Source organism: Rhineura floridana, chromosome 1 (assembly GCF_030035675.1).
Source record: "Rhineura floridana isolate rRhiFlo1 chromosome 1, rRhiFlo1.hap2, whole genome shotgun sequence".
In the NCBI taxonomy this organism is placed as follows: Eukaryota; Metazoa; Chordata; class Lepidosauria; order Squamata; family Rhineuridae; genus Rhineura; species Rhineura floridana.
The window spans coordinates 183,409,935-183,437,879 of record NC_084480.1 but is presented as its reverse complement, the minus strand read 5'-3'; the positions used below and the strand labels follow the sequence as shown (position 1 = coordinate 183,437,879).

Genomic DNA, 27,945 nt, shown 5'->3' with positions numbered 1-27,945 from the left:
TTCTACTTCTCAGTAGGCAATGGAGACAGCAGCATGAACCCAAATTCAACTGAAATGGTGTCTCAAGTCCTTCATCAACAACTACTTTTCTCACAGAAACAGCTGAAGTTGCAAAGGATTTTTTCTGTAAGCAGGCTTAAAATATTTTGTCTTTCAAGCTAAAAGCTAGTAGAAAAGATTTTTACTGTCAGTATGAGGAGGGTAGTGGTCCAATGCGATCTCCATCCTCTAAGAGGTTTGCCAACACTCATTTTACACATCCCCTACCTTTGGACTGGCAACCAGCAAGCTGGCTAAGAATTTTCATCAGATCAGACTTGGCCTCTGGGACTCAGGTTAGTGATCTAAATTCAGCAACAGAATATTTAAAACACAAGAACAATTCTTTGCTTTTTGCAAGGTTCTTTCAACAAATTTCTTATTCTCTTTTTTACAAACAAAGTGTTATTAAATGTCCTGTGGAATTCCTCCACTACATTTGTCTCCCAGTTAATTTGGTACTGTGCTCAGGATTGATTTTCAAGAACCAAAACTAAACACTATCGCTGTTAATATTATTTGAAAAGTAAAGTTTTCTTGGACTTACTTCCCCAAACAGGAATATCTTTGCTTTCTGCTTTCATGACAATGGAGGCCATGGTCATTGTTACTGGTATAGCATCGAAGTATGAGGAATGTGGGGCCAGAGTCAATATTGCCGCTTCAGTAGGCAATGCCTGCCTGCCCTTCACATTTATCCAATGGAATCCACCAGCAAGCCACATTGTCCTCATGATTGCCTTGAGCAAGACATCCACAACTCTGAAAATAATTAGATACCATAGATACAGAAATGTTAGCACAGCATTGTCCTACACAATAACCACACAAGCAATTTCCAGGTGAATGGGAAAATAATAATTTCGTTTTGAAAAGTACTATGCTTTCTCATTTTCTGAAAGCATTTTAAATTTAGGTTTTACTATGTTAGGGAGTTCAAATTTGGTTAAAAAGTACCAGTTTAACCCAATCTCCCACTGCCCTCATGGTAGATTTTACCACAGCTTACCATAAAGGGAGAAGGTGGCAGTACATCAGTGCAGAAAAGGTGCAATTATCTCTTTAGATAGTCAGCCTAATTACTACAGACAGGACAAAGAAGGCTGCAAATCAATGCTGCCATCTTACAATTGCTGCATGTACCCTACATCTTTGTCTAGGCCCAGCAACTGGGATTAGTACTATCCCACACGCAGACAAAAGGACTGGAAGAATCAGGAGTAAGTAGCCCAGGTTTATTATTAAAAGCACACCAATGCAGCAGTTTTGAAGGTGACTGAATATGCAACTCAGTGCACTTCCAACCTGCACACCCTTTGTCTGGTCCTTTGCCTGTCTCCATCAGTGCACATCACAGATTGTGGACCAAAGAACGCAAAAAGAACAGATATCCACAGTTTGCCCTCTTTGCATTTCCCATTTAATAATCATGCCAAGAGCTGGATGAGCGTTTTTCTCTGCCCATTCCCTTAACTCTAGCTAACTGTAACATATTTGACATTTATTAAGCTATTAATAATTATTCTGATCATTTTTGATAATATCCTGACTACACACTCCAACCATGAAGACAATACTGGTTGCCTATAAACCCCAGGGGTTTTTATCAAAGTTACAATATATCCACTGAAATGGATCTACTGAAATGGACCAAATTTAGTAATATCCATTGATTTTAATGGGTATACTCTGAGCTGAACTAACATTAGATACAACCCAAAGCATCTGCACTTAACATGACCCCTTCCTCCCTCTAATCACACCCTAAACTGAAAAACTCATTAAAAGTTTAAATGTTAATTCCAACAATTTGCCCAAAGAAAATTCATCTAAATCCTTACTGCTTCTGCTCACCTACAGTTTCCATACATTTGCTATAAGGGAGCAGAGATATCCCTTAATAATAATAAATAATAATAAATTTAATTTCTGTGTCGCCTATCTGGCCAATGGCCACTCTAGGCGACGTACAAAATCATTAAAATACAATTAATAAAATACAGTGATACAATATAAAACAGTGTAAAATCAATAAATCTGCAACAACAGTATTAAAAGAGGGCAGGAGGCATTACAGTTATAGCAGTTAACCCTCCCCAGAAACCCCGAAGGCCTGTTGAAAGAGCCAGGTCTTTAAGGCTTTCCGAAATACATTTAGGGAAGAGGCGTGCTGGAGATCTTGTGGGAGGGAGTTCCAAAGAGTGGGGGCCGCCACTGAGAATGCCCTCTCTCTAGTACCCGCCAATCTTCTATACTTAGTCATAAGTTTTAGTATTCAGTGTGCTGTTATATAATCTTCTTGTTAAGTTTATTCACAACTTGAAGCAGCAGTACGTTCTAGCTCCTTTGCCCCACAAAGGAAGGCTTTGGTTAAGAGAAAAGGGAGCAAAGTTGTGTCATCCTCACAACTTCTTTGACCACAGCTGAAGAAGCATTCCCCAAGGGCGCTAGATTTCTCCTCTCAAAGATGTGCCTAAGCAGGTACATGTCAGGTCCAGACATTTAACTAGCCCCTTTCCCTTTTAAGGTACTTCTCTAAGCCTGACAAAGTATCCCATGTAGGGCACATTTTCAGTATTGTTATTTCTCATATGTATTCATGGGTGAGGAAAGACAACATTGCTCAGCAACTCTCTACCCAGTCAGATGTACCCTGGCATTAATCCTGGGATTAGCACTGCATAGCACAGCATGTAGAGATAACAAATAGAAAATCTTCAGGAAGCAGCAGTAACTTCAAGATCTTGAGAACACTTTCAGCAACTCATCTTTTGGTACTGAATAAAGCAGTTAAACACAGTGAAAAAGAATCAGGACAGACACTACACTGAAAGTATGTCAAGCAGGAGAAATAAGAAGTGTTGTTAGGACCAACATTCACATTACACATATTTAAATCCTGATTGTTGCTTTCTGCAGTGAAAACTAGCTTCAGAAGTGGGTAATCTCAGCATACAAGCCGTGAGAGAGGAGTGCATGGTTAACTCGTTTCCTCTTACAAAACCCCACCTACCAGTTTCTCCTTGTGAGATTCCAGAAATGTGTTTACTCTTAAAAACACATGCTCAGAACCTGCAAGGGAGGGAGTGAAGATATGCAGCAGAAAAGCAATGGGTACGAAAAGCGTTAAGTACTGCCTTCTCCCCCACCTTCCCTGATTAATGTCAGCCTCTCTCAAATATACTTTTTGCTACGAGAAGCTGCCACTGGGGGTTAAATATACATATGTATATGTTAAAATGTAGTGTGGCCCTTAGGAAGATAATAAAACAGTGTTTTTGAAAAATGCATTTCAAAATTAAAATGCCAAAAGTTATGCTTTAAGAAAATTTAGGGGTTGAACAATCCAATACTTTGCATTTTTTATTTGAGGTGAAAATTCCACTCCGCTTAATAGCTTTAGGTAGGCACGCTGAGGATTGCAGTCTTAATTCATCATTGGGGAAAGCACTTAAGTATTTTTAGTCTGCAACAGCTGTTTCACAAGTGTAAAAAGAAATATATTAAATTAGTAAGCCATGCCAATACCACTACAGGCATTATATTCCAGGTAGATGGTAGCAAACCAAACAGACACAATGACTTACTTTCGCCACCAAGAGAGGGGCTTTTCTAGTCCTCTCTCAGGAGATCCCATTGATGCGATGAATGCAAAAGGCCAGGCCAACAACATCATAAAAGCGGCAAAAAACAGCCGGATGGGGAACAGGGTCAGTGTCATGAAGGCAATCTGCAAAAATCCAAGGAATTTGTTACTTTTAAGATTGGACTAAAGATACAAGCCAAATAATGTTTGTAAAGATAGTTACTTTTTACTGGTGATCGCACAAAAACAAACATGTATCCCAAAAACATATTATAATGAAGATAACACAGTAACATACGAACACTGCTTAAAATAGTGGTTGAAGCTCTCACAAAGTCAGGAAAATGCTTCTTAAGTGACTGGAAGTGGCTAGAAAATATTGACAGTTCTGGATATATTCCCAGCCCTGGTTTAGCAAAATCCTGTGGTATTCCCAGATATGATTTAGTTAGGAAGAATACACAGCCAAACACATATACAGCACTTTGCCAAAGCATTTCCCCAGCTGTGGATTAAGAGTGAGCAGGAAGCAGCACCCAAGAACTTGCCCTCTGTCCCCATCCCCCACCCGCATTCTAAGTGGTTCACATAGGTTTTAGGGAAAAATAAGTTGCAGAAAGACACTGAAATGGCAGCTAGATTGAGTAAGTACTGCAACCATGCTTTTGTATACCCTACCTTTCACAGCACATACAAGTACACAGAGTAAGAAACACACCTATATATTCTGACTATCCCTGTCCTAACTGGGAATGAAGAAATCCCAGTAGATGACTTATTTTAAGAGCCTTTTGTAGCCTTGACTCTGTAGATTCTGAATTATAACATTATGCCCTTAAAATACAGTAATATCAGATTACAGATTTATTTCTAGCAATAGTAATCTAAATGCAGAAATCAGAAATATTCATTGTTGCTTGCCTACCAATCATAACTAGAATAGTCCCACTAAATGTTTTGGACATTTACTTAATGTAAACATTTTTAGGATTGGGGTGTTAAGCTAAATTCTCTGGAGATTATGTAGTTACTCTGTGCATTAATTTTAGGTGAGCAGCCCTAAAAAAATGGTTTCTAATGAGATAAAATACTAATTCTACTAAAGCTAATGGAATACTAGCCTGATGGAACACTGGGCAGATTTACAACCATAAAAAGGGAATTACAATTTTGAGATACAAACAGAAAACAATCAAGGCAGTTCCATCAGCAGAAGTATCCCAATTCATATCAAAAGGTCACAATGATGACGACGACAACAACAGAAAATAACATTTTAAACAGACTAATGTTTTCACTGTAAATGAAATATGGGGAAAGTGTATATATTCAGTAATGATTATTAGAAAATTCTGCAAACCTATCTCCTATTAATTCTAGGGAAGTCAGAATTTGTGCTTCCCTTGACATTTATTCTCATAGGGGAAGGCTGCTGAGAAAGCAAAGGTCATCTCCCCAGTGATTTTGTATGATCACATTTTTTATTCTCTGCTCTTCCAAGTTGCTCAGGGCAGCATCCATAGGTTATTTCATTTTTATCCTCACAGCCAAGCTGGGAGGAAAATTCTATCTATTATACCCTACTGAAGTGTATAATGCAGGTGTCAAATTTCAAGAGGATGGGGTTTGCAATGATCGACCTATTTGGTCTTTTGGTCTGATCCAACAGGACTTTTCTAGTCAACAGTTATCAAAGATTTTGGTAAAGTTGCTGTAAACTACAATCAAAAGAGAAATCCAAAGGCCAAGTGGAGTGATGAAATTACCCTCCCTCCCTCACATTGGATAAATTTAGATTTCAATTTTGTGCCAAAAATCCTTCAGAACATTAGATATTAGCGTATTTGTAGCTTTTCATGTCTATATTATAAACACATCAAGTTGCACTAATGTTTCTCTGTCTGCTCCAATAAGTTTCAGCAAGTCTTTAACAATAAAAGCATATAGGGTGATATCCATTGTTAGCCATACTCCAGTAGAAATCTGATAACATGCCATTATGATTTTATCTAATTGCATCCTAAGCTCAAACACAACACTAGTGAACTAATGTTTCATTGACCTGGAAAGCCATTTGTTTGCTATCCAGGAAGAAGCCTGAATTTCCTTCTAGTTGAGTAAAAGATTGACAGTCTGAGAGCACAGTAGCACAGCATGAGTGATCATAACTAAACATGGCACAAACACGGCATCTTTTAAAATTCAGTTATTTAATTAATGCAAATATAAATGTGCTGGCTATTTTTCCATTACAATTCAGTTTAGCTTTCCACCTCTGTCCATGTTATATAATGAAATACAAAGTCACAGGAACTCTACTGACCACGTGAACTTGGGCTCCTGTGACTTTGTCTTTTGTTACTTATATTTGGGGACCCCCTTCTTTGTTTTTCATATCTACATCTACATCACAGCACTTGGAACAATGCAGGATGTAAATGTAGTTGAGAATGTAAGCTAATTTTGGCAATGAATGGTAAGTCATGATGCAGTCACACAAAAAAGCGAGTCTTAATATAATTTATATTGATTTCTGCTTGTACAAATGTAGGATCACCCCTCTGTCACTATCTTACACCAGTAACAACTGTGTTATATATGCTCTGCTTTAGGCACAGAAATAGATTAATTACTTCAATGCTCTCACATGGCTGAAGGATCAGCACATTAAGTAAACAGAATTTTAAAAGGAGAAATAGTAGCATAGAATGAGGAAATGAAAAACATATACTCTTCCACATCATGCAATATATGTACTGAGGAAGAGCTGTTACATCACTGCCTGTGTGGTATAAATCTAGACACAATATGGGGTCACTGAGCATTTCACAAGTATCACTTGGACAGGTTGCAAACGGTTAGCAGTATGAATAAAGGAAAAGTCTCTAACAGGCCAAACCAGACTGCGTCTATGCAAGATAATAAAGAGATACAACACAATTAAGACATTTTAAATGTTAATACGCAGAAAGCAGTGTGGGAAGGCAACATTGCAATCCAATTCCTGGCTAGGGAATAGCAGGGCTAAACATGGCATCCAAAGCCCTTCTGCTCATGCTTGGCCAGGGCAGAAGGCAGGCAAATCACCTAGATTGGCCTAATGCTATCAAGTGATGGTAGCAAGGCCAACACGGGAGCTAGCAGATCCCAGGCTGGCTCCTTGGAAACCCAACTTTGAGGATTTCTGCAGACTGCTGCTGGCAGGATCCTACCAGCAGCCCTTCCACCCACCTAGTCAATAGGGAGAATGGTGAGTTCCGCACTAATGGAGTGAAGCAGCCCAAGTCACCACTAAAGTTTCAAGAATACTTGATGTAAATACTGCAAGTCTCTACCTAATGAACTTGAGGAAGTGCAGTTATATCTTGGGCATGGGTAACCATGAGCACCATGGCATGCTCCAACATCCCTCTTCTGGCCTGCCAAGACTTCCTTCCCATTTTTAATTTTAACTTTTTTAAAAATTCTGCCATTGTTTTGGTTGTGTGGTTGGGGGTGCCTTATGGGGGGAGTAGCCTTTTGTGTGTTTTATGTTTGTTTTGGGCAATATGGGTTTTGTTGGGGGGGGAGAGGAAGCTTCAGATATTACCATTTTTTCCTGAGAAATAGAAAGTTTAAAATTACCAAATATTACCAAGTACCCAAAGGGTTGGCGACATCTATCTTAGGGCAGAAGGGCTAATGTTGCCCTATCTTCAAAAAGGAAGAACCTGGGAACTACAGACCAGTCAGCCTGACATCAATCCCTGGGAAAATTCTGGAGTGGATTATAAAGCGGTCAATCTGTAAGCACCATGAAAACAATGCAGTGATTACTAGAAGCCAACATGGATTTATCAACAAATCCAGGCAGACTAATCATTTTTTGATTGGGTAAGCTTCATGGTAGACTGTGGGAACACTGTGCACGTAATATATCTTGACTTCAGCAAAGTTTTTGACAAAGTGTCCCATGATATTCTGATTAGCAAGCTAGCTAAATGTGGGCTGGATGCAACCGCTATCAGGTGGATCCACAGTTGGTTACACATCATACTTAAAGAGTGCTTATCAATGGTTCCTTCTCAAACTGGGGGGAAGTAATAAGCGGGATTCAGCAGGGTTCAGTGCTGTACCCAGTGCTCTTCAACATTTTTTATTAATGACTTGGATGTGGAGGTGCAGGGAATGCTTATCAAATTTGCAGGTGAAGAAGCACAATTCGGAGGGATAGCTAATATCCTGGAAGACAGAAACAAAATTGAAAGTGATCATGATAGGCTGGATTACTGCTCCTAGGTTCTGGAACTCCCTTCCTAGGGAGGCACGAATGGCCCCCTCCTTGCCATCCTTCCGTCAGCAAGTAAAGACTTTTTTATTCCGACAGGCTTTTGGGATAGAAGGTGTTTAGGATTGGGCTTTACAAAGCTTGTTTTATTGTTTTCTATTATTATTTGTATTGTTTTAAATTGTTTTTAGATTTTTAAGTGCCTTTCACGGTTTTAAGGTTGTGCATAGTTTAATTGTATTTTAATTGTATGTTTTTCTATGTTTTTAACTACATGCAGTTCTATTTGTAAGCCGCCCTGAGTTCCAGTTTGGAAAAAGGGCAGGGTAAAAATAAAGTTTCAATTCAATTCTTGAGCTGAAAACAACAGAATGAAATTTAACTGGGATAAGTGCAAAGTACTACACCTAGCAAAAAGAAACAGTTATAAGATGGGGCTCACTTGGCTCAGCAATAATATACACAAGAAGGAACTTTGAATTGTTGTTGATCACAAGCTGTATATGAGCCAACAGTGCAATCTGGCTGCAAAAAAGGCAAATGCTATTTTAGGCAGCATTAACAGAAGTATAGCTTCCAGAACACATGAAGTACTATTCTCCTCGATTCGGTACTGATCTTGAGTACTGCATCTAGTTCTGGACACCACATTTTAAGAAAGATAAAGATAAACTGGATCAGGTTCAGAGGGGGGCAACAAAGATGATCAGGGAACTGGAAACAAAGCCCTGTGAGAAGAGACTGAAAGAACTGGGCATGTTTATTCTTGAGAAGAGAAGTCTGAGGGGAGATATGATAGCACTCTTCAAGTGCAGTAATACCTCAGTTAGCAAAATTGATGAGTTCCTGGACATTACTTCTTTAACAGAAACTTTGGTACCAGAAGTAGGAATAACATAGAAAGAATAGGGATAGGTTCCTACATCCGCTCATAGATGATGGGGAAAAGCTTCAACAGCGGCTTTAAAGGGTGCCTACCCAGCACTCACCCCCTCCCCCTCTCCTCCAAATCTCATTGGCTCCTTCCCTCCCCAGCCCTGGGGGAAAGCAAGAGATCTCTTTCATGCAAAGCAAACACACAGGCTTATCAGTTTCATTTTAAAGCAAAGGCACAGGCTTGAAAGTTTATCCATAGCAAAGGGAAGCAGGTCAGATTCACCTTCAGAAAACCTTCTTTAAGAGGAGCTTCCTTCCTGGAGGATTGGTTAACTGAAGTATTACTGTACTTGAAAGGCTGTCACACAGAGGAGGGCCAGGATCTCTTCTCAATCATTCCAGAGTGCAGGACACGGAATAATGGGCTCAAGTTACAGGAAGCCAGAATTCAGCTGAACATCAGGAAAAACCTTCTAACTCTTAGGGCAGTACAACAATGGAACCAATTACCTAGGGAAGTGGTGGACTCTCCAACACTGGAGGCTTTCAAGAGGCAGCTGGACAGGCACCCGTCAGGTATGCTTTAAGATGGATTTCTGCATCTAGCAGTGGGTTGGACTTGATGGCCTTGTAGGCCCCCTTCTACTATTCTATGATTCTAGAATCTATAGACAACAGATTGTGTGGTATGTTCTGGATGGCAGCTGCAAGCATGTAGGTAAGCAAAGCTATCAGTTGGTATATGGTTGTGTTCCTATGTCTATCACCTAGTCATAGACATCCTCAGAAAAAGAACCTGCTTATAGTATTATTATTTATAAATAACTGAATTTATATCCTGCCCTTCCTCCTGAAGGAGCCTAGGGCACCCAACAAAACAACTGAATAATAAAAAGAAAAGCATTCTAAAAAAACAGTTACAGATAAAAACATTATTTTCATCCAGTGCTCTCTGGGTTGTCAGGAACAGCCTCCTTCAGCCATCAGATTCCTGGGAGGGCAGGGATATTTTCAAATTCCACCTGAAAGTCAATAGTAATGGAGACAGACACACAAATGGGAACCACCACTGAAAAGGCCTTGTCACCAGGTCAATGCTCAGATTTGTACAGAATGTTAGTGTGCAGAACTATTATATCTATGGTGGACAAAATGGTTTTGGACTGCCGTTCCCTCAGTAAATCTGTGGTGTCTTGCAGTAATAAGGAATACTAGTATTAAAGGGCCTGAGTACAGAATCCAAATAGTTGGGACACTCCAGTGGTGTAACTGTTAATACCCAAGACAATGGGGCATTAAGGATGAAACAGAAGGTGACTGCTGACTGAAGCTCCTGGCATGCGTAAGATTATTTTTGCAGCATATTCAACTTAATGACTTTACAACTGTATAATGATAGTAAGATTAATTTTAATATGTACTTCTCAAATTCAAGACTGTAAGCTTACACAAAGCGACAGAAACACACTTACATGTGTAGCATTTTATTCTCTTACAATGGAGGGCACAACATCCATTCACTTATTTTACTCTCGGCTCTCTACAGCAGGAGAAAAGGGCACATTGGTGGGCAGAAGTAAAGAAATTGACAGGTAAACGCTAAATGCTAAGGGCCTCAAATGCAAAAGGTAAATTACCATAGTAATAAAATAATGGCATGTATACTTACATGCACATCGAACAAGGAAACAGTAACATCTGCACATGAGGATTATGTCTTGCAATTACCTTGATCTGAATTGCTCCAGTAAGATGTACTTGGTTCAAAACAAGAGTGCTTTAAAATACAGTACACTAACAGTTCAATTCTAACCATATGTACTGCAATTTAAGACTGATTTAATTCAATGGTGGTTATTCAGAGACTTGAGAAAGAATTTAGAATGATACATTGATCATTGACAAGAATCTGACTAAGTTTTCAGAACTGATTCGTCTTCAGAATCATGTTACTGTACCTGAAATGAACAAGGTCAAGGAATCTGTTCCTCAAGAAGCTCCATTTGTTTCAATATTTATGCTAGAGAACTACTTGAAGGATCAGTTTTCTAAATAGAACAACATGCAAAACTAGCCACCAAAAGGATGAAGGCATATAAACTTTCAAGGGTAAGAAAAAAAAAAGCTTAGCAATTTTATTTTCTCCATGCACACGCAGTCAAGACTACATAACATAATGTAACAAAAAATAGAATTTGTATAGCATACACTCTGAAGTTAATATGGCATCTTGAAGATATTTTAAGCAGCAATAGGAAGTTGTGAAAAATATGATTACATCAAGTTGTTTCAAACTTCATAAATCAACAATCTTCATTCTGAAGCAGTAAGTATGTCCTCTAAGACATATAGGATCTGCTACAAACCTTTATTACTATCAACACTGTGCCCAGTTACCGTAACTAATGCCGTAACACAAACACTTGATTTTCCACACTGGCAAACCAAGCCTTTCATACTGGAACAAGTCCAGCTTTTTTCAGTGCTACTGACACTGATTATGAAAGAGAATCCTGAAATTCTAAGTACATTTCTTCACTTTTGTTTAAACCCACCCAAATTGTGTAAAGCTTCCTAGATAGCTATGATGCAATTAAAAAGATTTTACCAATAATTCCAGCCAACTGAGAGAAAGACAACCGAGAAGGAAATATTGGAGGCCTTCTTCTCAAGCCCCCTTATAAGAGCAAATTTGCTTAAAACCATTTTATCATTATCTCCTCAAAAAGGTGAGGCTGATTAGGGTTTATTGTCAAAGTGTTATTCTGTTAAAGTTTTTATACAAGTCCTAACTTACAGGTTCTCCCTTCTCTCTCCCTCAGCCCCCAAACAAGCTTTTTGGTTTTTACTTGCTGTCATTGGCAAGCATTCTTCTGATTGGGGAAATAACTGTTTATATTCAAGAAGTCTTCTTTACAAGTTAAAATCAGAAGAATGCTCCTGCAAAATGCTCCCACATCTAAATACGTAAACAAGGAATGATTTACACGCATGTATACTGATCCACTTTCATATTCTGAAATCTGCTCAGATTTCATACCTGCTCATATAGATTATATGCATGTATTAACCATGATCAGTGTGGTATAATGGTTAGAATGTTGGAGACCAGGGTTTGAATCCCCACTCAGCCATGAAGCTCACTGGGTAAGCCTGGGCCAGTCACTGTCTCTCAGTGATCCCAATCTACCTCACAGGGTTGTTATAAGGATAACATTGGGAGGAGGAAACATGTACACCACTTTGAGCTCCTTGGAGGAAACGGGGTATATACATGTAATAAATAAATAAATACAGTTTTAGACATGGAATTCACTTCCGGAGTGAACTGGGTTTAAACAGCATAACACAAAGAAATTCAAACTGGCAGGGAGATTGAGACTACAAAATACTTAATGAATATAATGTTTAAGTGTTGGGAAAATATGAGTAAATACGACACTGAGCTTGAAATTATTAATGGATTTAAAACTAAGTGTACAGGAACTATGTTCAGTCTTTCTTTTTTTAAAAAAAAGCTGGCTCATAAAATTCATGTTGAAATGCAAGAATCCTAAACAGTTACTGCAGTTTCAGGAACATCTTGAGCAGGGCAAGTAATAAAGACTTATTCTGCTTCTCTTGAATTATGATTAAAAGTCTTTGCTGGTGTAGGACTACACAATTATTATTCTGAGCTGAAGGCTATCATGGTGCGCCTTCAGAATTTGTTACAAGTGACTAATGGTACAAGTGACCCAGTGATTGAAGGGGAAGGAGTCAGAAGGGGCCAAGACCCTTTATGTTTCGCGACGGCCTCCTTTGCTATTATTTTTAGAAACCTAGGGGAGCATAATTTAACTAAAAGTGATTGGGGAGCCAGGGGTTGGAGCTTATGGATATCATGAAGGCCACATTTACGTTTTCCCTTGATAATTCAAGCTAGCTTTTCTCCTCTCTATAATAGGGGTTTTCCCACAGCAAAAGGACCAATTACTTTTGCTGGCAAAAATGGCTTTCACTGTGCAGTAACAAGACAACATCCCATGCTCTGTGTACCCAATTCTATATTATGCTACTACTTTGGGTAGCAGAAGGGACTGAACAATTGTATGAAGCAAAGGACAATTGATAGCTATTGGCTAAGCTATCTAAATAGAACTTCCTCATTCATCTTGAATACCTCTATATACTAGATGTTGGGGAGTAACATGTGTGCGTGTGTGGGGGGTTACATTAATGTCGTACTTGTGGGTGTCCTGGTGGCATGTGGCCTGCCACTATTGGAAGCAGGGTACTAGACTAGATGAAATCTTCTCTAGCAATGTTGTTCTTTGTCATTGCAAACAATTGCTATAAGCTAAATTGGAGCTACTGGGGCTGTGCCCACCACCTCCCAAGGTAATTGGTTCCACTGCCATACTGCCCTAAGAATTAGGATGTTCTTCCTGATGTTAAGCCGAAATATGACTTTCTGTGACTTGAGCCCTTTATTTGGTGTCCTGCACTCTGGGACGATCGAGAAGATATCCTGGCCTTCTGTCTGACAACCTTTCAAAAACGTGAAGAGTGCTATCGTATCTCCCCTCAGACTTCTCTTCTCAAGACTAAACATGCCCAGTTCTTTCAGTCTCTCCTCATATGGCTTTGTTTTCAGTTCCCTGATCATCCTTGTTGCATCTTCTGAACGTGGTCCAGTTTATCTTTATCCTTCTTAAAGCGTGGTGTCCAGAACTGGATGCAGTAACTCAAGACCAATGCCGAATAGAGGAGAACTAGTACTTCATGTGTTTTGGAAGCTATACTTCTGTTAATGCAGCCTAAAATAGCATTTGCCTTTTTTGCAGCCAGATTGCACTGTTGGCTCATATACAGCTTGTGATCAACAACAATTCAAAGTTCCTTCTTGTGTATATTATTGCTGAGCCAAGTGAGCCCCATCTTATAACTGTTTCTTTTTCCTAGGTGTGGAACTTTGCACTTATCCCAGTTAAATTTTATTTTGTTGTTTTCAGCTCAATAATCCAGCCTATCATGACAACTTTCAGTTTTGTTTCTATCTTCCAGGATATTAGCTATCCCTCTGAATTTTGTATCACCAGCATTCCCTGCACCTCCACATCCAAGTTATTAATAAAAAATGTTGAAGAGCACTGGGTGCACTGAACCCTGCAGTATGCCGATCATTACTTCCCCCCAGTTTGAGAAGGAACCACTGAAAAATACTCTTTGAGTACGATTCTGTAATAAACTGTAATCCACCTGATAGTGGTTGCATCCAGCCCACATTTAGCTAGCTTGCTAATCAGAATATCATGGGGCACTGTGTCAAAAACTTTGCTGAAGTCAAGATATATTATGTCCACAGCGTTCCCACGGTCTACCATGAACCAGGAAGGTTACCCGATCAAAAAATGAGATAAGATTAGTCTGCCAAAATTTGTTCTCGATAAAACCATGTTGTCTTCTAGTAATCACTGCAGTTTTCAAGGTGCTTACAAATTGATCATTTTATAATCCACTCCAGAATTTTCCCAGGGATTGATGTCAGGCTGACTAGTCTGTACTTCCCAAGTTCTTCCTTTTTGAAGATAGAGACATTAGCCGTCCTCCAGTAATCTGGCACTTCACCCATCCTCCACAATTTTGCAAAGATAACAGACAGAGGTTCCGAGAATTCTTCAGCAGTTCTTTTATTTACTCTAGGATGCAGTTCATTGGGCCCTGGAGATGTGAACTCATTCAAAGTGATTAGGTATTCTTTGACCATTTGTCTATCAAGCTAAAGATGCAATCCTGGCCCTTGAACTTTACATTTGTCAAGAGGCTCATCAATTCTCTTTTGGGAGAGGTCTGAGTCAAAGTATTGAGCACTTCTGCCTTTTCTTTGTTATCTGTTATTGTTTTGTCATCCTCATTGAGTAGCTGTACCACCATTTTCTCTGTCTTTTACTATAGATGTACCTGAAGCTTTTTGTTGCTTTCAGCATCTCTCGCTAGCCTCAACTCATTCCCAGCTTTAGCCTTCCTAATGCCATCCCTGCAATTCTGTACTACCTTTCTATATGCTTCCTTTGTGGCCTGGCCTTCCTCCATTTCTTGCATGTGTCCTTTTTTGTTTTCAGATTGTCGCAAAGCTTTTTGTGACTCCACATTGGCTTCTTCTGCGGTCTTCCACCTTTTTTCCTTGTTGGAATTGTTTGCAATTGTGACTTTAGAATTTCCTTTTTTTAGAAACTCCCACCCATCTTGGACTCCTTTTCTCATTAGGGTCGCTTGCCACGGAACCTTAGTTATCATTGTTCTGAGTTTATTAAAATCCACTTTCCTGAAGTCCAGGGTATGTGTATGGCTACTCTCAGCTTTTGCTTCCTCTAAAATCAAGAACACAAGTTTAACATGATCACTTTCCTCCAGTGTTCCCATAACTGCCACTTCATCCACTAAGTCATCTCTGTTGGCTAGAATCAAGTCAAGGATAGCTGATTCTCTAGTTGCTTCCTGCACTTTCTGTAGGAGGATGTTATCTCCAACACAAGTCAGGAATTTCTTGGAGATGCTGTGTTTGGCAGAATTTGCCTCCCAACAGATATCAGGGTAACTGAAGTCCCCCTCGAAACACTGGCAATTTGCTCTTCAAAAGTTTCATCCTCATTTGCTCCTTGATTGAATGGTCGGTAGTAGACTCCAACCACCATGTTCCTTTTATTCCTTGCCTCGTTTATTTTAATCCAGATACTCTTAGTGGGGCTATCAAGCTCATCTTCCTGTATTACTATGCAGGGATATATATATTTAACATATAGTATGACTTCGCCTCACTTTCTAGTCCTTCTGTTCTTTTGGAACAAGTTTTATCCTTCAACTGTTGTATTCCAGTCATGGGAATCATCCCACCAAGTTTCAGTTATACCTATCAAATCATATTTAGCCTCCAGTATCAAGAGTTCAAGTTTGTCCAGTTTGTTTCCCATACTCCGGGCATTAATGTACAGACACAGAAGACCATATGATTTACGGTCTGGCTTCCTTCCTACATTTTTATGAAAACTATTACTGGGCCCCATTAGAGCCGTTATCTCAGTTCCTGTTACAATGTGTAAGCCTTGTAGTTTATGCCTCCCTACCCCTTAGGATTTATTTTAAAGCCCTCCTGATACTGTTATATTACAAATTTTACTATTTGGCAAAGCCCATCTTATGAGGGCAGTCTTATTTGGCTGTATTTTTATTTTCATTGTTAATTTCTTTTAAAAATTCAATAAAAACTATAAATAAAAAATGACGATTAACAGGAGCATATTACACCGGAGCTGAAAGCCCTGCCCTGGATGTCACTACATTATATTACTGAGCTAAGTTCAAGGCATTATGGTTAATGTCTGAAGTCCTAAATGGCCTAGGACCAGGCTGCCTGAAGAATCACCTTGTCCCTTATACAATGGCCATATCATCTGGAGAAGCACTTCTAATTATATATAATGAATTTATAATTTCATGGTGTTTTAATACTTTTATTGTATACTGCCATAATATTTTTAATGTTTTGGTGGTTTAGAAATATTCTTTTAAATAAGTATAAAATAGAGTTTAGGCTGTACATCACTTTCATTTTCTATTTTTATGTATGTGGACTTCATACTCCATTGCATTTCAATGGGCAGGCCAGGAAATTTTGGGGACTGGAGGGTACTATTCTTGAACATGGGTGTTATCTTTCACGTTTTTTATTTTTTGCAAGTGTATGAATTTGGAGATTCAAAGAACATAGGAACCAAGTGTGCCAAAGAGTGGTAAGTACATCAGCATGACATCTATCTACACATGATGGGATTTACATTTTAGATAAATATAAGTGGGGCCTGCAACAAGGTATTTCAGTACATACCCAGGGTTGATTTGATTTAAATCATGATTTAAATTGCTTCTCTGAAGGTCTCAGTTTTAATTATTTAAATCACAGTTTAAATCACCAGCAAGGAAGATTCTATTTAATCATAATTTTTAGTAGAAGTACATTATTGTTCCATATAACCTTAATATATATTTGGAGATGTACGTTTCCATGGTGAGGGGGTTTGAGAGTGTTGATGAAGCTAAGAGCAATGCCGTCAGGAGTCTAGACCAAGAGGCTAGGCTCCCAGCAGGGGCACCCAAGGCGGAATGGTCAAAGCTGAGACACCAAACTAAGATGCATCCAAACTCAGAGGAAGGCAATGGTAAACCACCTCTGAATATATCTTACCACGAAAACCCTATGAACAGAGTATCCAAAATGCAACATGAGATAGCGCTGGAAGATGAGACCCCCAGGTCAGAAGGCACTCACCGAGCTACTGGGGAAGAACAAAGGACAAGTACGAGTAGCACTGTGACTAATGACGCAGCTGGGTCAAAGGTGAAAGGAAGTCCAGAGGCTGATGCGCACAGATGCGAAAGGAGAGTCCGGAGTTGTACGACGCACACAATAGGAACATGGAATGTGAGAAGCATGAACCAGGGAAAGTTAGAAGATCAAATAAGGAACAGGTTTGAGGCTTTAAACTTAGTTGACAAAAAACCAGAAGAACTATGGAATGAAGTCAAAGACGTTATCAGGGAAGAATGCAAAATGACAATACCTCTAGTTAAAAAGAGAGAAAGACCTCAATGGATGACTGAAGAAACTCTTAAAATGGTTAAAGAGAGAAGGAAAGCAAAAGGAGATAGAAACACCCTAAATGCAACAATACAGCAACCAGTACATAGGGACAAAGAGAACTATTACAATAGTTACTGTACAGAAATAGAAGAGGACAACAAAAAGAGTAGAACAAGAGCCTTGTTCCAAAAGATTAGAGAAATGAAAGGGAAATTTAAACCAAGAGTAGGGATGCTGAATAATCAACAGGGGAACACACTGACTGACTGAGATGAAATAAAAGGAAGATGGAAGCAATACACTGAAGAACTCTACAAAAGAGATGCCAGGATGACAGATTCATTCACGGAGGAACCGTATGATGAAGAACCAGAAATTTTAGAATGCAAGGTGAAAGCTGCTCTTAACATACTTGGAAGAAACAAATCACCAGGAACAGATGGCATATCAGTAGAGTTGCTACAAGCTACTGAGACTGAATCTGTTCAAATTTTGACTAAAATCCAAGAAATATGGAAAACTAAACAATGGCCCACAGACGAAACGTTTAATATACATCCCAATTCCAAAGAAAGGGGATCCCAGGGAATGCAGTAATTATCAAACAATTGCCTTAATATCCCATGCAAGTAAAGTAATGCTCAAGATTCTACAATAAAGGCTCTTACCATATATGGAGCGAGAAATGCCAGATGTCGAAGCTGCATTTAGAAAGGGAAGAGGCACCAGAGATCACCTTGCAAACACACGTCGGATAATGGAACAGACCAAGGAATTTCAGAAGAAAATCACCCTGTGCTTTATAGATTACAGCAAAGCCTTTGACTGTGTAGATCATGAAAAACTATGGAATGCTTTAAAAGAAACGGGGGTGCCACAGCACCCAATTGTCCTGATGCGCAACCTATACTCTGCACAAGAGGCTACTGTAAGGACGGAATATGGAGAAACTGACTGGTTCCCCATCGGAAAGGGTGTGAGACAGGAGTGTATTTTATCACCCTATTTATTTAATCTATACACAGAACATATCATACAGAAAGCAGGATTGGACCAAGATGAAGGTGTGAAAATTGGAAGGAGAAAGATCCATAATTTAAGATACGCAGACGATACCATACTACTAGCAGAAACCAGTAACGCTGATGAAAGTTAAAGAGGAAAGCACAAAAGCAGGACTACAGCTGAATGACAAAAAGACTAAAGTAATGACAACAGAAGATTTATGTAACTTCACAGTTGACAATGAGGATGTGACATCCTTCCCTGGCACCACCTGTGAAGCTCTCACTTTGTGGCTACCAGCAGACAGGAACTTCAGGTTTATTCTTACCCTTTACAGCACTAGCACCGATCTCAAAAGATCCCACTGCTAGGCAGCACCACCCGACACTCTGTAACCCTTTTAGCCAATAGACTGTGCCTAGTCTCTGCCTGGCTATTCCGATACCTTGTGTCAATGGGTATAGATAATTTGTAAACCCCCCTGCAGCCCCTTGACTCTGAAGCATACAGCCCTGGGTTTCCCTGTGGGACTGGATACACTTTCCTCCGATCCGCTGCTGCCACCATTTGATACAACTGTTCAGCCTTGGTTACTTTGCTATTCTCCCTGGTATGTGTATCCCAGCTGAAGGAATCAGGCTTTTGTTTAACCAAGAAATATTTATTTAGTATTAGAAATAACAAGATTACTTACTTTGTTGACAAGCTTATGGTTTCATATATGTTCTGACATGTACTTTACTTCTCATTAATTGCCTCAGAACTCCGACTCACTCTCAACAACAACACCAAAACCTCTTTCACCTCTCTCAACCTCCAACATCCACCACACAGCCACCACCTCAATTCACCACCAAACCTCCAAACACAACCTCACTGATCCAACTGTCATTCTTCCATTTATACTCCCAGCCATTCAAACGCTCAACCAATCATCCAGCATTCTACTGCTCATGTACTCCCCCTCATCTTTCACTCCACTTACCATATGTCTTCTATATAACCAGCACTTACCATATTTACAATATAGCAGGAACATCACAGAGGACATTGAACTTGTCAAGGATTATATACTGTTGGCGTGTGCGGTAATTTTGCGTGTCCAGCGCGTTACTACTGAAGAGCAAGATGTCCAGAAATCCACAGACAAAGAACTTGGTTTAAGAGTCTTTTACTTCAGACATTAAGGCATTCAGCTTACGAACGGTTTCACTTTCCCCCACGACACCTCCTAAACAAGAACCTCTCCACACTGAAACAAAACACCCCCAACGGACAGATTCCCCCAAAGAAGGCTGGCAGAACTTCTCCAGCATTTATCTCCCTGGTTGCCTTGGCAGCTGCAGGTGCACGGCCTTGATGGTCGTGCCAAGGCTCTCTGCAAGGCCTTGCAAGCAGCTTAACCCCTGCTTTGCACTTCCTTGCTTCCAGGCTTGATGGAAACAGTGACGGTCCTGCCTAAGGGTCAACATATACCTCGGCACAGTCATTAACCAAAATGGAGACCATAGTCAAGAAATCAGAAGAAGGCTAGGACTGGGGACAGCAGCTGTGAGAGAACTAGAAATGGTCCCCAAATGCAAAGATGTATCACTCAACACCAAGTCAGGATCATTCAGACCATGGTATTCCTGATCTCTATGTATGGATGTGAAAGTTGGACAGTGAAAAAAGCGGATAAGAGAAAAATCAACTCATTTGAAATGTGGTGTTGGAGGAGCGCTTTGCGCATACCATGGACTGTAAAAAAGACAAGTAATTGGGTGTTAGAAGAAATTAAACCAGAACTGTCACTAGAAGCTAAAATGATGAAACTGAGGTTATCATACTTTGGACACATCATGAGAAGACAGGATTCACTAGAAAAGACAATGCTGGGAAAAACAGAAGGGAGTAGAAAAAGAGGAAGGCCAAAGAAGAGATGGATTGATTCCATAAAGGAAGCCACAGACCTGAACTTACAAGATCTGAACAGGGTGGTCCGTGACAGATGCTCTTGGAGGTCACTGATTCATAGGGTCACCATAAGTTGCAGTCGACTTGAAGGCACATAACAACAACAACACACTAAGCAATTATTCTGAATAGTTTTCAGATTAATTTTCATCAAAAATAGGATGATAATTTGTTCATTCTAGTACTAAAGCGGAATAAACTTGTGAAGTCATTCAGCAGATGAACCAGCTCCAACTGTTCAATTAATCATGATATTTTTGTCATGATGTGACAGAATCACCACTACCAAACAGGCTTTTAAACTGTACAAATAAGAATGTTTATTCTCCTGGTTAGTTTTCCTCTTCATCAAACAACAACATTAACAAAACATGCACATGGATTTTTGAATGGTTAACAATTTCAGTTTTTAGATAAATGTAAAGTTTTTTAAAAATAAAAATTTAGGCAATTTCAACCCATGAGCAACTTAAAATATTGGGCAATACAGTTCACTCACTCTTCTTCACCTTTCTCTTCTTTGTTCAGTGTCTGTAAAAGAAAAGCTTTCCTGCTTTTTCAGTTCCCAACTGATTTCTCAGTTTAGAATTAATTAGTCCAAAGGAAGAAAAAACCTCTCTACACCTTCACAAGAGGCTACTGCTGTTAAGAGCTAGATTACCTCTTCAGTGGTCTCCTCCTTGTTCAGATCTACTCCATCTCTCCAAATTCTCTATTCATTGACCTTCTCTATCTTTGCATTTAGAGAGAAGCAAGGCCTTGAGAGAAAGAGAGTGTGCATTTCATGTACACCACCTGCAGAATAGGACTGATCAGGTTGTCTCCCATCTCCATAAATTGTTGTTAATATATTCACAGAATATAATTACAAATTGTATAATCAGTATTCATGATGATATCTTTGAACTAGGCTCTTTTGCTCATTAACAAAATTTTGAAATCTGATTTAAATTTAAAAAATCCGATTTAAATGAAAAATCCGATTTAAAAATAAAATAAAAAATGATTTATTTTTATCAACCTGGCATATACCCCCAGCTTTCCCATTCAGGCCTCCAGGCAGCTGCATGTGGAGTTCCATAGTGTTCTTCAAGACTGGAGAGGATGGAAGAGAAAACCACCTTCCTTGAGAATTTCCCTTGCTGTCCGGTACACTACCACAGGACTAGGTTTTGGGTTGCCAGCACCAAATCTGATAATTTACAGTTTACATTTTGCAGCTATATAATGAGGGGGTGGGTTCTGAAGACTGAGAAAAGTAAACAGCATGGGTTGTATTCAACATCCATCCAGTATTTTTCTCTTCCACGTGAAACATCTCTGTATAAGCAGGAAGGTCAGTGTTTAACTTGAAAGAATGCATCCCTTCCTCCCCCCCGCCAACCGCAAATCTCCTCAACAATACATAATATATATCATGATGGCCTTGAGCAGGTCAGTTCTCTCCTCTCCTCCCCAGTCAAATGTCATTCATTCATTCATTTCCCGCCCTTCCTCCCAGCAGGAACCCAGGGCAGCAAACAAAAGCACTAAAAACACATCAAAACATAATAATGGTAGCACAAGGCATTTCATCACCACCATGTGAATCCAGAGCTTGGAAAAGTTCCTTTTTTGAACTACAACTCCCACGAGCCCAATCCCAGGGGCTGATGGGAGTTGTAGTTTAAAAAGTAACTTTTCCAAGCTCTGGATTCATGTGGTGGTGATGAAATGCCTTGTGCTACCATTTTATTACAGTAAATTTGTTATTACTAGTTAATATACATTTGCCATTTATGAAAGAGTCGGAACATTTCTACCGACTCCGACTCCACCCAAAATTGCTCCCGACTCTGACTCCACGACTCCGACTCCACAGCCCTTGTGCTCGGGCGCAACTGTGTCAAGAGCCTGACACACCTCATTGTTCCACAGCATGACAAGGGCTTCAACAGGGTCACCTGCTCCATCTATTGGGAACTCCCCCAGGGCATTCAGGAATCCTGTGGATTACATTAGGCTCCGGGGCAGACCATCTTAATCTGTCCACCACCCCTGCAGGGAAGGATAGGAGCCTTAAGTCTAAACTTCAGCAGGAAGTGATCTGACCATGACAATGGGATGACATCCACCCCCCTATCTTCAGACCACCCCTTCCTCCATCTGGAGCAAAAACCAAGTGGAGGGTGTGCCCTGCCGTATGTGTTGGTCCAGTGACAACTTGAGACAACCCCATGGTCGTCATGGAGGCCATAAAATCCTGAGCCAGAACACTAGAGGCAGCCTCAGCATGGACATTGAAATCACCCAGCACTATCGTTCTGGGCTCTTCCAACACCACAGATGAGATGGCCTCCACCAGCTCGGTCAGAGAAACCGCCTGGCAGCAGGGTGGACGGTACACCAGCAGCAACCCTAGTTTACTGTCTCCTCGGCCCAACGCCAGGTGCAGGCCCTCACAGTCAGCTCCAAGACAGAGTGGTTTCCTGGTGACAGAGATGGAAGTTCTGCAGACCACAGCAACTCCTCCCCCCCAGTCCCTGCAGCCTTTGCTGGTGTTGCACCGAGTATCCAGATGGGCAAAGCTGGGTCAGATCAACTCGATATTGCACACCAAATCAGCACCTTTGTCCACAATCAAATCATGGATGACAGCGGTCTTATTGTGTACCGATCTGGCATTAACAACACACACAGGCCAGTGGGCACAGCCGATGAGCAACAAGGTACCCATCCATGAAAGGAGTGGCAGCAAATAACAAAGCGCAGATAGCCTTGCCCTCGTCTTCTATGATAATTCACCACATCCCCATGGCTGTATTTCCCTCTACCCGTGATCACTGAAATTGGGGTGGCATCACCCATGTTCCTCCGTACTAAGACTCTTCCTCACTCCTAATATGGACCCAACATGAGCCTACCAACAAAGCCTGCTGGAGCCAATTATTCCAATAGGCCTCTGTGAGAACTGGGAACAGTCATACCCATTCAAACTTTTTCACACAGGGCCCGTCTACTCTCCCCTCCTGTCTCACACCCAGGGAGGGCCAGCCTTCTATAAACATTCCATGCATCTTCAGAGGTTCACATGCCCTTCTTAGCCTTCTTTTTTTTGTGTGTAGGTGGGTTGTCAAATTTATTTCTCTTTAAAATTTACAAACTCAAATACTATTCTGTATCCATGGTGAGTGTCCCCAACTTTTGGAAGCTTGGGATCATATTTGGAAATCTAAAAAATTGTTGTGGGCACCACAAGGTACCAACCCCAACATGGGACCCATAGGCATCCTGGAGAAAAGGAGGTAAGAGCATGGGGTGGGTGAATGCATGCACTTTCCTTTCCAGCCAGCGCAGCACCACCTATGGTTAAAAAAAACACCCAGAAAAACTCAATGGTTTAAAAAAAATAAAAATGAAACTGGAAGGGACAGTGGGCCTTGGCAGGCATCAAAGGGACATATCTAAGAGCACCACTCTGCTCATGGCCACACTGCGAACATAAGTATGCAAAGAAAAAATTATTACTTTATTTTTCGGTGACCCCCTCAACCAGTCTAATCTGCTATTAGAGAGAATTAAATGGGTCTTGTAACAAAGTGCTGCAATGAAGTTTCTCCCTTCCCAACGTGAACACTCCTGTTAAGGGATGCAGCCAGCCATGACTTCTGCCAGCAAGCATTCAATCTCCAGTCTTCTATTTTTATTTTATTTATTTAGAAAATTTCTGAAACATGAATGCCAGGGTGGTGAACATAAAAATCAAAACACTATTAAAAAAGAAAAGAACAGAATGTAACAAAATCCGAGACATAATCAACCAAAATCTATCTAACTGTAGCTCATCATTATCCACTAATGTATTCTAAATGTACAAACCAAGATAGCATACAGTAGGGCCCTGCTTGACAGCGTTCCGCTAATGCAGCGGTTGTCAATTGCAGAAAGGCCCCGCTTTTACAGTGTTTTTTTGCCATGAGGCGCCATTTTGGTCAATGTTAGTCAATGGGTTCTGCTTTACAGCAGTTTTCGCTTTACAGCGGGGGTCCGGAACATAACCTGCTGTATGAGTGGGGCCCTACTGTACTCAGGTTCTCTTATTAGCCAAGGCATAATTAACTGTGTTCAGTACACAAGTCTTGTTTAAGCACACAAGATGTTCCTAGATGGATCAGCTTTGCAGCATTGTTTGCAAAAATTCCAGCAACCAACAAGTACTAGCTGGTTCGCCAGAAGCTTATGACTAATCTCTGCCAACCACTATTTTAGAGGGTTCAATAATGAAGTAAAGATGACTCAGGGAAAATCAAGTACACTTCACCCAAAGTAAACAGTTTTGTTTAGGTACGCACATGCTCAACTATTCCACTGAAATCTACAGGATTTAGGAATACTGAACTCTGGCTGGATAGTGCCCCATAAGCAATACCAACATGCATTTTGAAGCTAACTATACAGCCACAAGAGTGGATGTATACTATAGCCAGCATGGATTTTTCACATTCCTCAATGTTAAATTGAAAATACCCCCCATGCCATTCTGATGCTTCCCCTAACTCATTTCAAAACAAAACCTTACAAAACTTATACTCCTGAATTCAGAAACACTTCCTTAACAACCCTTTAAGTTTTCATGGCGATACACAAAACAATCAGAGAGAATCCAGAGTTTAAATTGTACAAAGAGAGAGAAACCAGACCCCTTTTGGACTTTTTTCTATCGGAGTTCTCATAATCTGTTGAAATTAATTAAAAATCAGCAATCAGCCATGTTCACAGAGTACCTGTAATCCTGTTACTGATCTTGCCTCATACTCTGACCTTCATCTTCTGCAGTTTAAAAGTTAAAAAAATACCTAGTTGAGATTTAATTACAGTAAGGCCCCACTCATACGGCGGGTTACGTTCCAGACCCTGGCCTAAAAGCGAAACCCGCTGAAAAGCAGAACTCTGTCAATAAAATGTCACCCAACTGTATGAGTGGGGCCTTACTCTAAATACCGAAAAGCGGGGCCCTACTGTAATTTAAGAAATTTAGCATTACAGTCAAGGATAATGTCGGGCATCCTCAGTAAGAACCAACTGTCAATGTTCTAAAAGCCAGACTTACTGCTGCTTGGCTTATCAGAGGGCCACACCCACGCCAGACCTTTATTTCACTTTAGACAGTAATCGCTTTCCCCAAAGAATCCTGGGAAGTGTAGTTTGTGAAGGGTGCTGAGAGAAGACACCAATTCCCCTGACAGAGCTCCAGTGGCCAGAGTGGTTTAACAGTCAGTCACTCTGACTGAAGCTCTGTGAAGGGAACAGGGCATCTCCTAGTGACTCTCAGCACCCTTCACTAACTACACTTCCCAGGATTCTTTGGTAGAAGTCATGACTGTCTTAAAGTGAAATAAAGGTATTCCCCTCTCCTCTCCCTTCCTCCTCCCCTCCCCCTTCCTTCTTCCTCCTCCCCTGCCCACTCCAGCTCTCCCTCCCTCCCTCTCCTCTTCCTCCCCCCCCATGGTCAATTTTACCTATCTCAAGCATGATTGCATGGGACTAAATCCCATTGAACTCAATAAGCATGCAAATTATCAAACCTGCCCTCCTCCTCCCCTCCCCATCCCGTGGACAGTTTCACCTATCCTAAGCATGATTGCAGAGGAGTAAATCCCACTGAACTCAATAAGTATACAAATGACCAATCCTTCCTCAGCAAACTTGTACAGGATCCCATTTCTTACCTCCGAGATTAAAAAGCAGAGAAATTAACTAATAGGCAAAAAACCTTGCGGTTTAAGAACATACCTATAGCCAACAGGTATTTCTATCAAACTTTTAAAAAACAGGGAAATTGGGCAGCTATAGTGAATGCACCAGGGGAGCAGGAGATCTGACCTTCTCTCTGAGATATTGTACTGTCCTACAAGTTTGTCAAAATGGAAACACAATTTGGGATGGTCTTTCACAGTCCAATCCACTTCCTGTGCAGCTTGGAAGAATTCGGTAACATGTGCTTCTGAGCATATGGTGAGTGATGGCAACACCTGCAATCAGCCCAAATAACAGAAACAAGACATGTGCTGTGTTCATCTTGTTTCAGCAGGGAAGGAGAAACAATATTAAAACTGTTTTGATATAGTTCAGATAGTCACTTTAAATATGTTTTATTTACTTCGCAATTTTAGTGAAGTTTCCTATAGTAAATCATTTTATTTTGCTTCTGTTTCTGTCCATATGTGAAGTACAGTAACACTTTACAACACTAAAAAAACTCCAAAAACAATTGTGGAATAATGGCACTGACTATTTTGCAGAATAGCTTCCAAAGCACATGAGGAGTGTCTCAGTTTGCAAAAGATAGCACAGTGGGAGATCAAATATATTCTAGGTGAGCTCTATGTTTTTACTTGACCATGCCCACCTTTCCTTAAGTGGAGTGGTTTATGTTGTGTAAATTTGTATAGATATTAGCAAGGATTGTCAACGGTTTGAAATGCATGTGTGCCAGTGTGTGAGTTTACCTAAGTAGCAGACTTTTACCCTGCATTGAAATCACTGAGACTCAAGACTTAGTAAAATAAGAAAAGCTACTTTATTTATAGACCCTGACTCTATCTCTCTTCTGGAACATAAATAAAAGAACAAAACAGGAGTTGCTCTTGCCCCACTTCCAACACCCCTTCTCAACAAATGTTTGGTTCAGCCCACGAGGTCTATCTTGTCTTGCAGCTTGCAATGTCTGGCTTTGCCCAACACCTTCATGAGAGCGTCTGCAGTCATGTCTTCTGTTGGACAATACTCCATTTTGAGTAGTTCTCTGCGGTAGGTATCTCTAATGAAATGTTGCTTCACGTCTATGTGCTTGGTTCATGAACTCACCCCTTCTGACTCCACGAGTCTGATGCATCCTTGATTGATTCCCAGTCCTTCTTGGTTGGCGAGCTGGTTTCCCCCCCCCAGTACAGGTATCCCACTGTTATCACCACATCTGGCCTGGTAACAGTACTGATATACAGACGTTTTCTGATGGCTTGTTTTGTATCTCTCAGCATTTCCTGTAGCATCTGGCTTCTTTTTGGATTTCCTCTTGTAGCCTACAGCTTTCCTTTCTTGAGGAAGCTTGGTCAGTGTCCAAGTTTTACTTTTGTGTAGAACTTCCAGCTCTTCCTTGGCTGGCTGCCTCCCCCTCTCAGCTTCAGCTTTGGGTAAGGTTTCAATCTCTTTCCAGGTCTCTGGCTCTGAAAGTTCATCTCTTATGAGGTAAGCAAGTCTCTCTGGTGCGTTGGTGAGTTCAGAGAGTCTGGGTGCTGGTGCTTTGGCTGCCCCTTCTGGCTCTGTTGCCTGTTCTGGCTCAGACTCTTCGCCTCCCTCTGCAGGTATATTATTGTTATACCTTCTGTGGTGAAAGAATAACTCAGCTTCTTCCATTTTGCTGTCTGCTTGGTGTGGCGCCCCTTCTGGTTGGTGTGCACACTTTCCTTCATCAATGTGGACAGCTCCATGTATACTCCAACTTCACCAGTTTGGGAATCTATTACTCTGTATCCCTTCTGCGTTGAAGAATATCCAATGACTATTACTTCCCTGGCAGTGTTCTCAAGTTTTGACCTCTTCTGTTTCAGGACGTGC

The 27,945-nt window shown here is 40.5% G+C and overlaps 1 protein-coding gene across 3 annotated transcripts in view; it reads right to left on the bottom strand.

Annotated features, from left to right (window-relative positions):
• The window catches only part of LPCAT1 (lysophosphatidylcholine acyltransferase 1), a 92,004-nt gene that overhangs the window by 52,409 nt on the left and 11,650 nt on the right, over positions 1 to 27,945 (bottom strand). For all 3 annotated transcript variants that reach the window (XM_061588568.1, XM_061588557.1, XM_061588548.1), the window contains exons 2-3: positions 3,627 to 3,769; positions 587 to 801 (exon numbers count right to left, since the gene is read on the bottom strand). In XM_061588568.1, the coding sequence (XP_061444552.1) occupies positions 587 to 801; positions 3,627 to 3,769 (358 nt within the window). The remainder of the gene's footprint in view (positions 1 to 586; positions 802 to 3,626; positions 3,770 to 27,945) is intronic.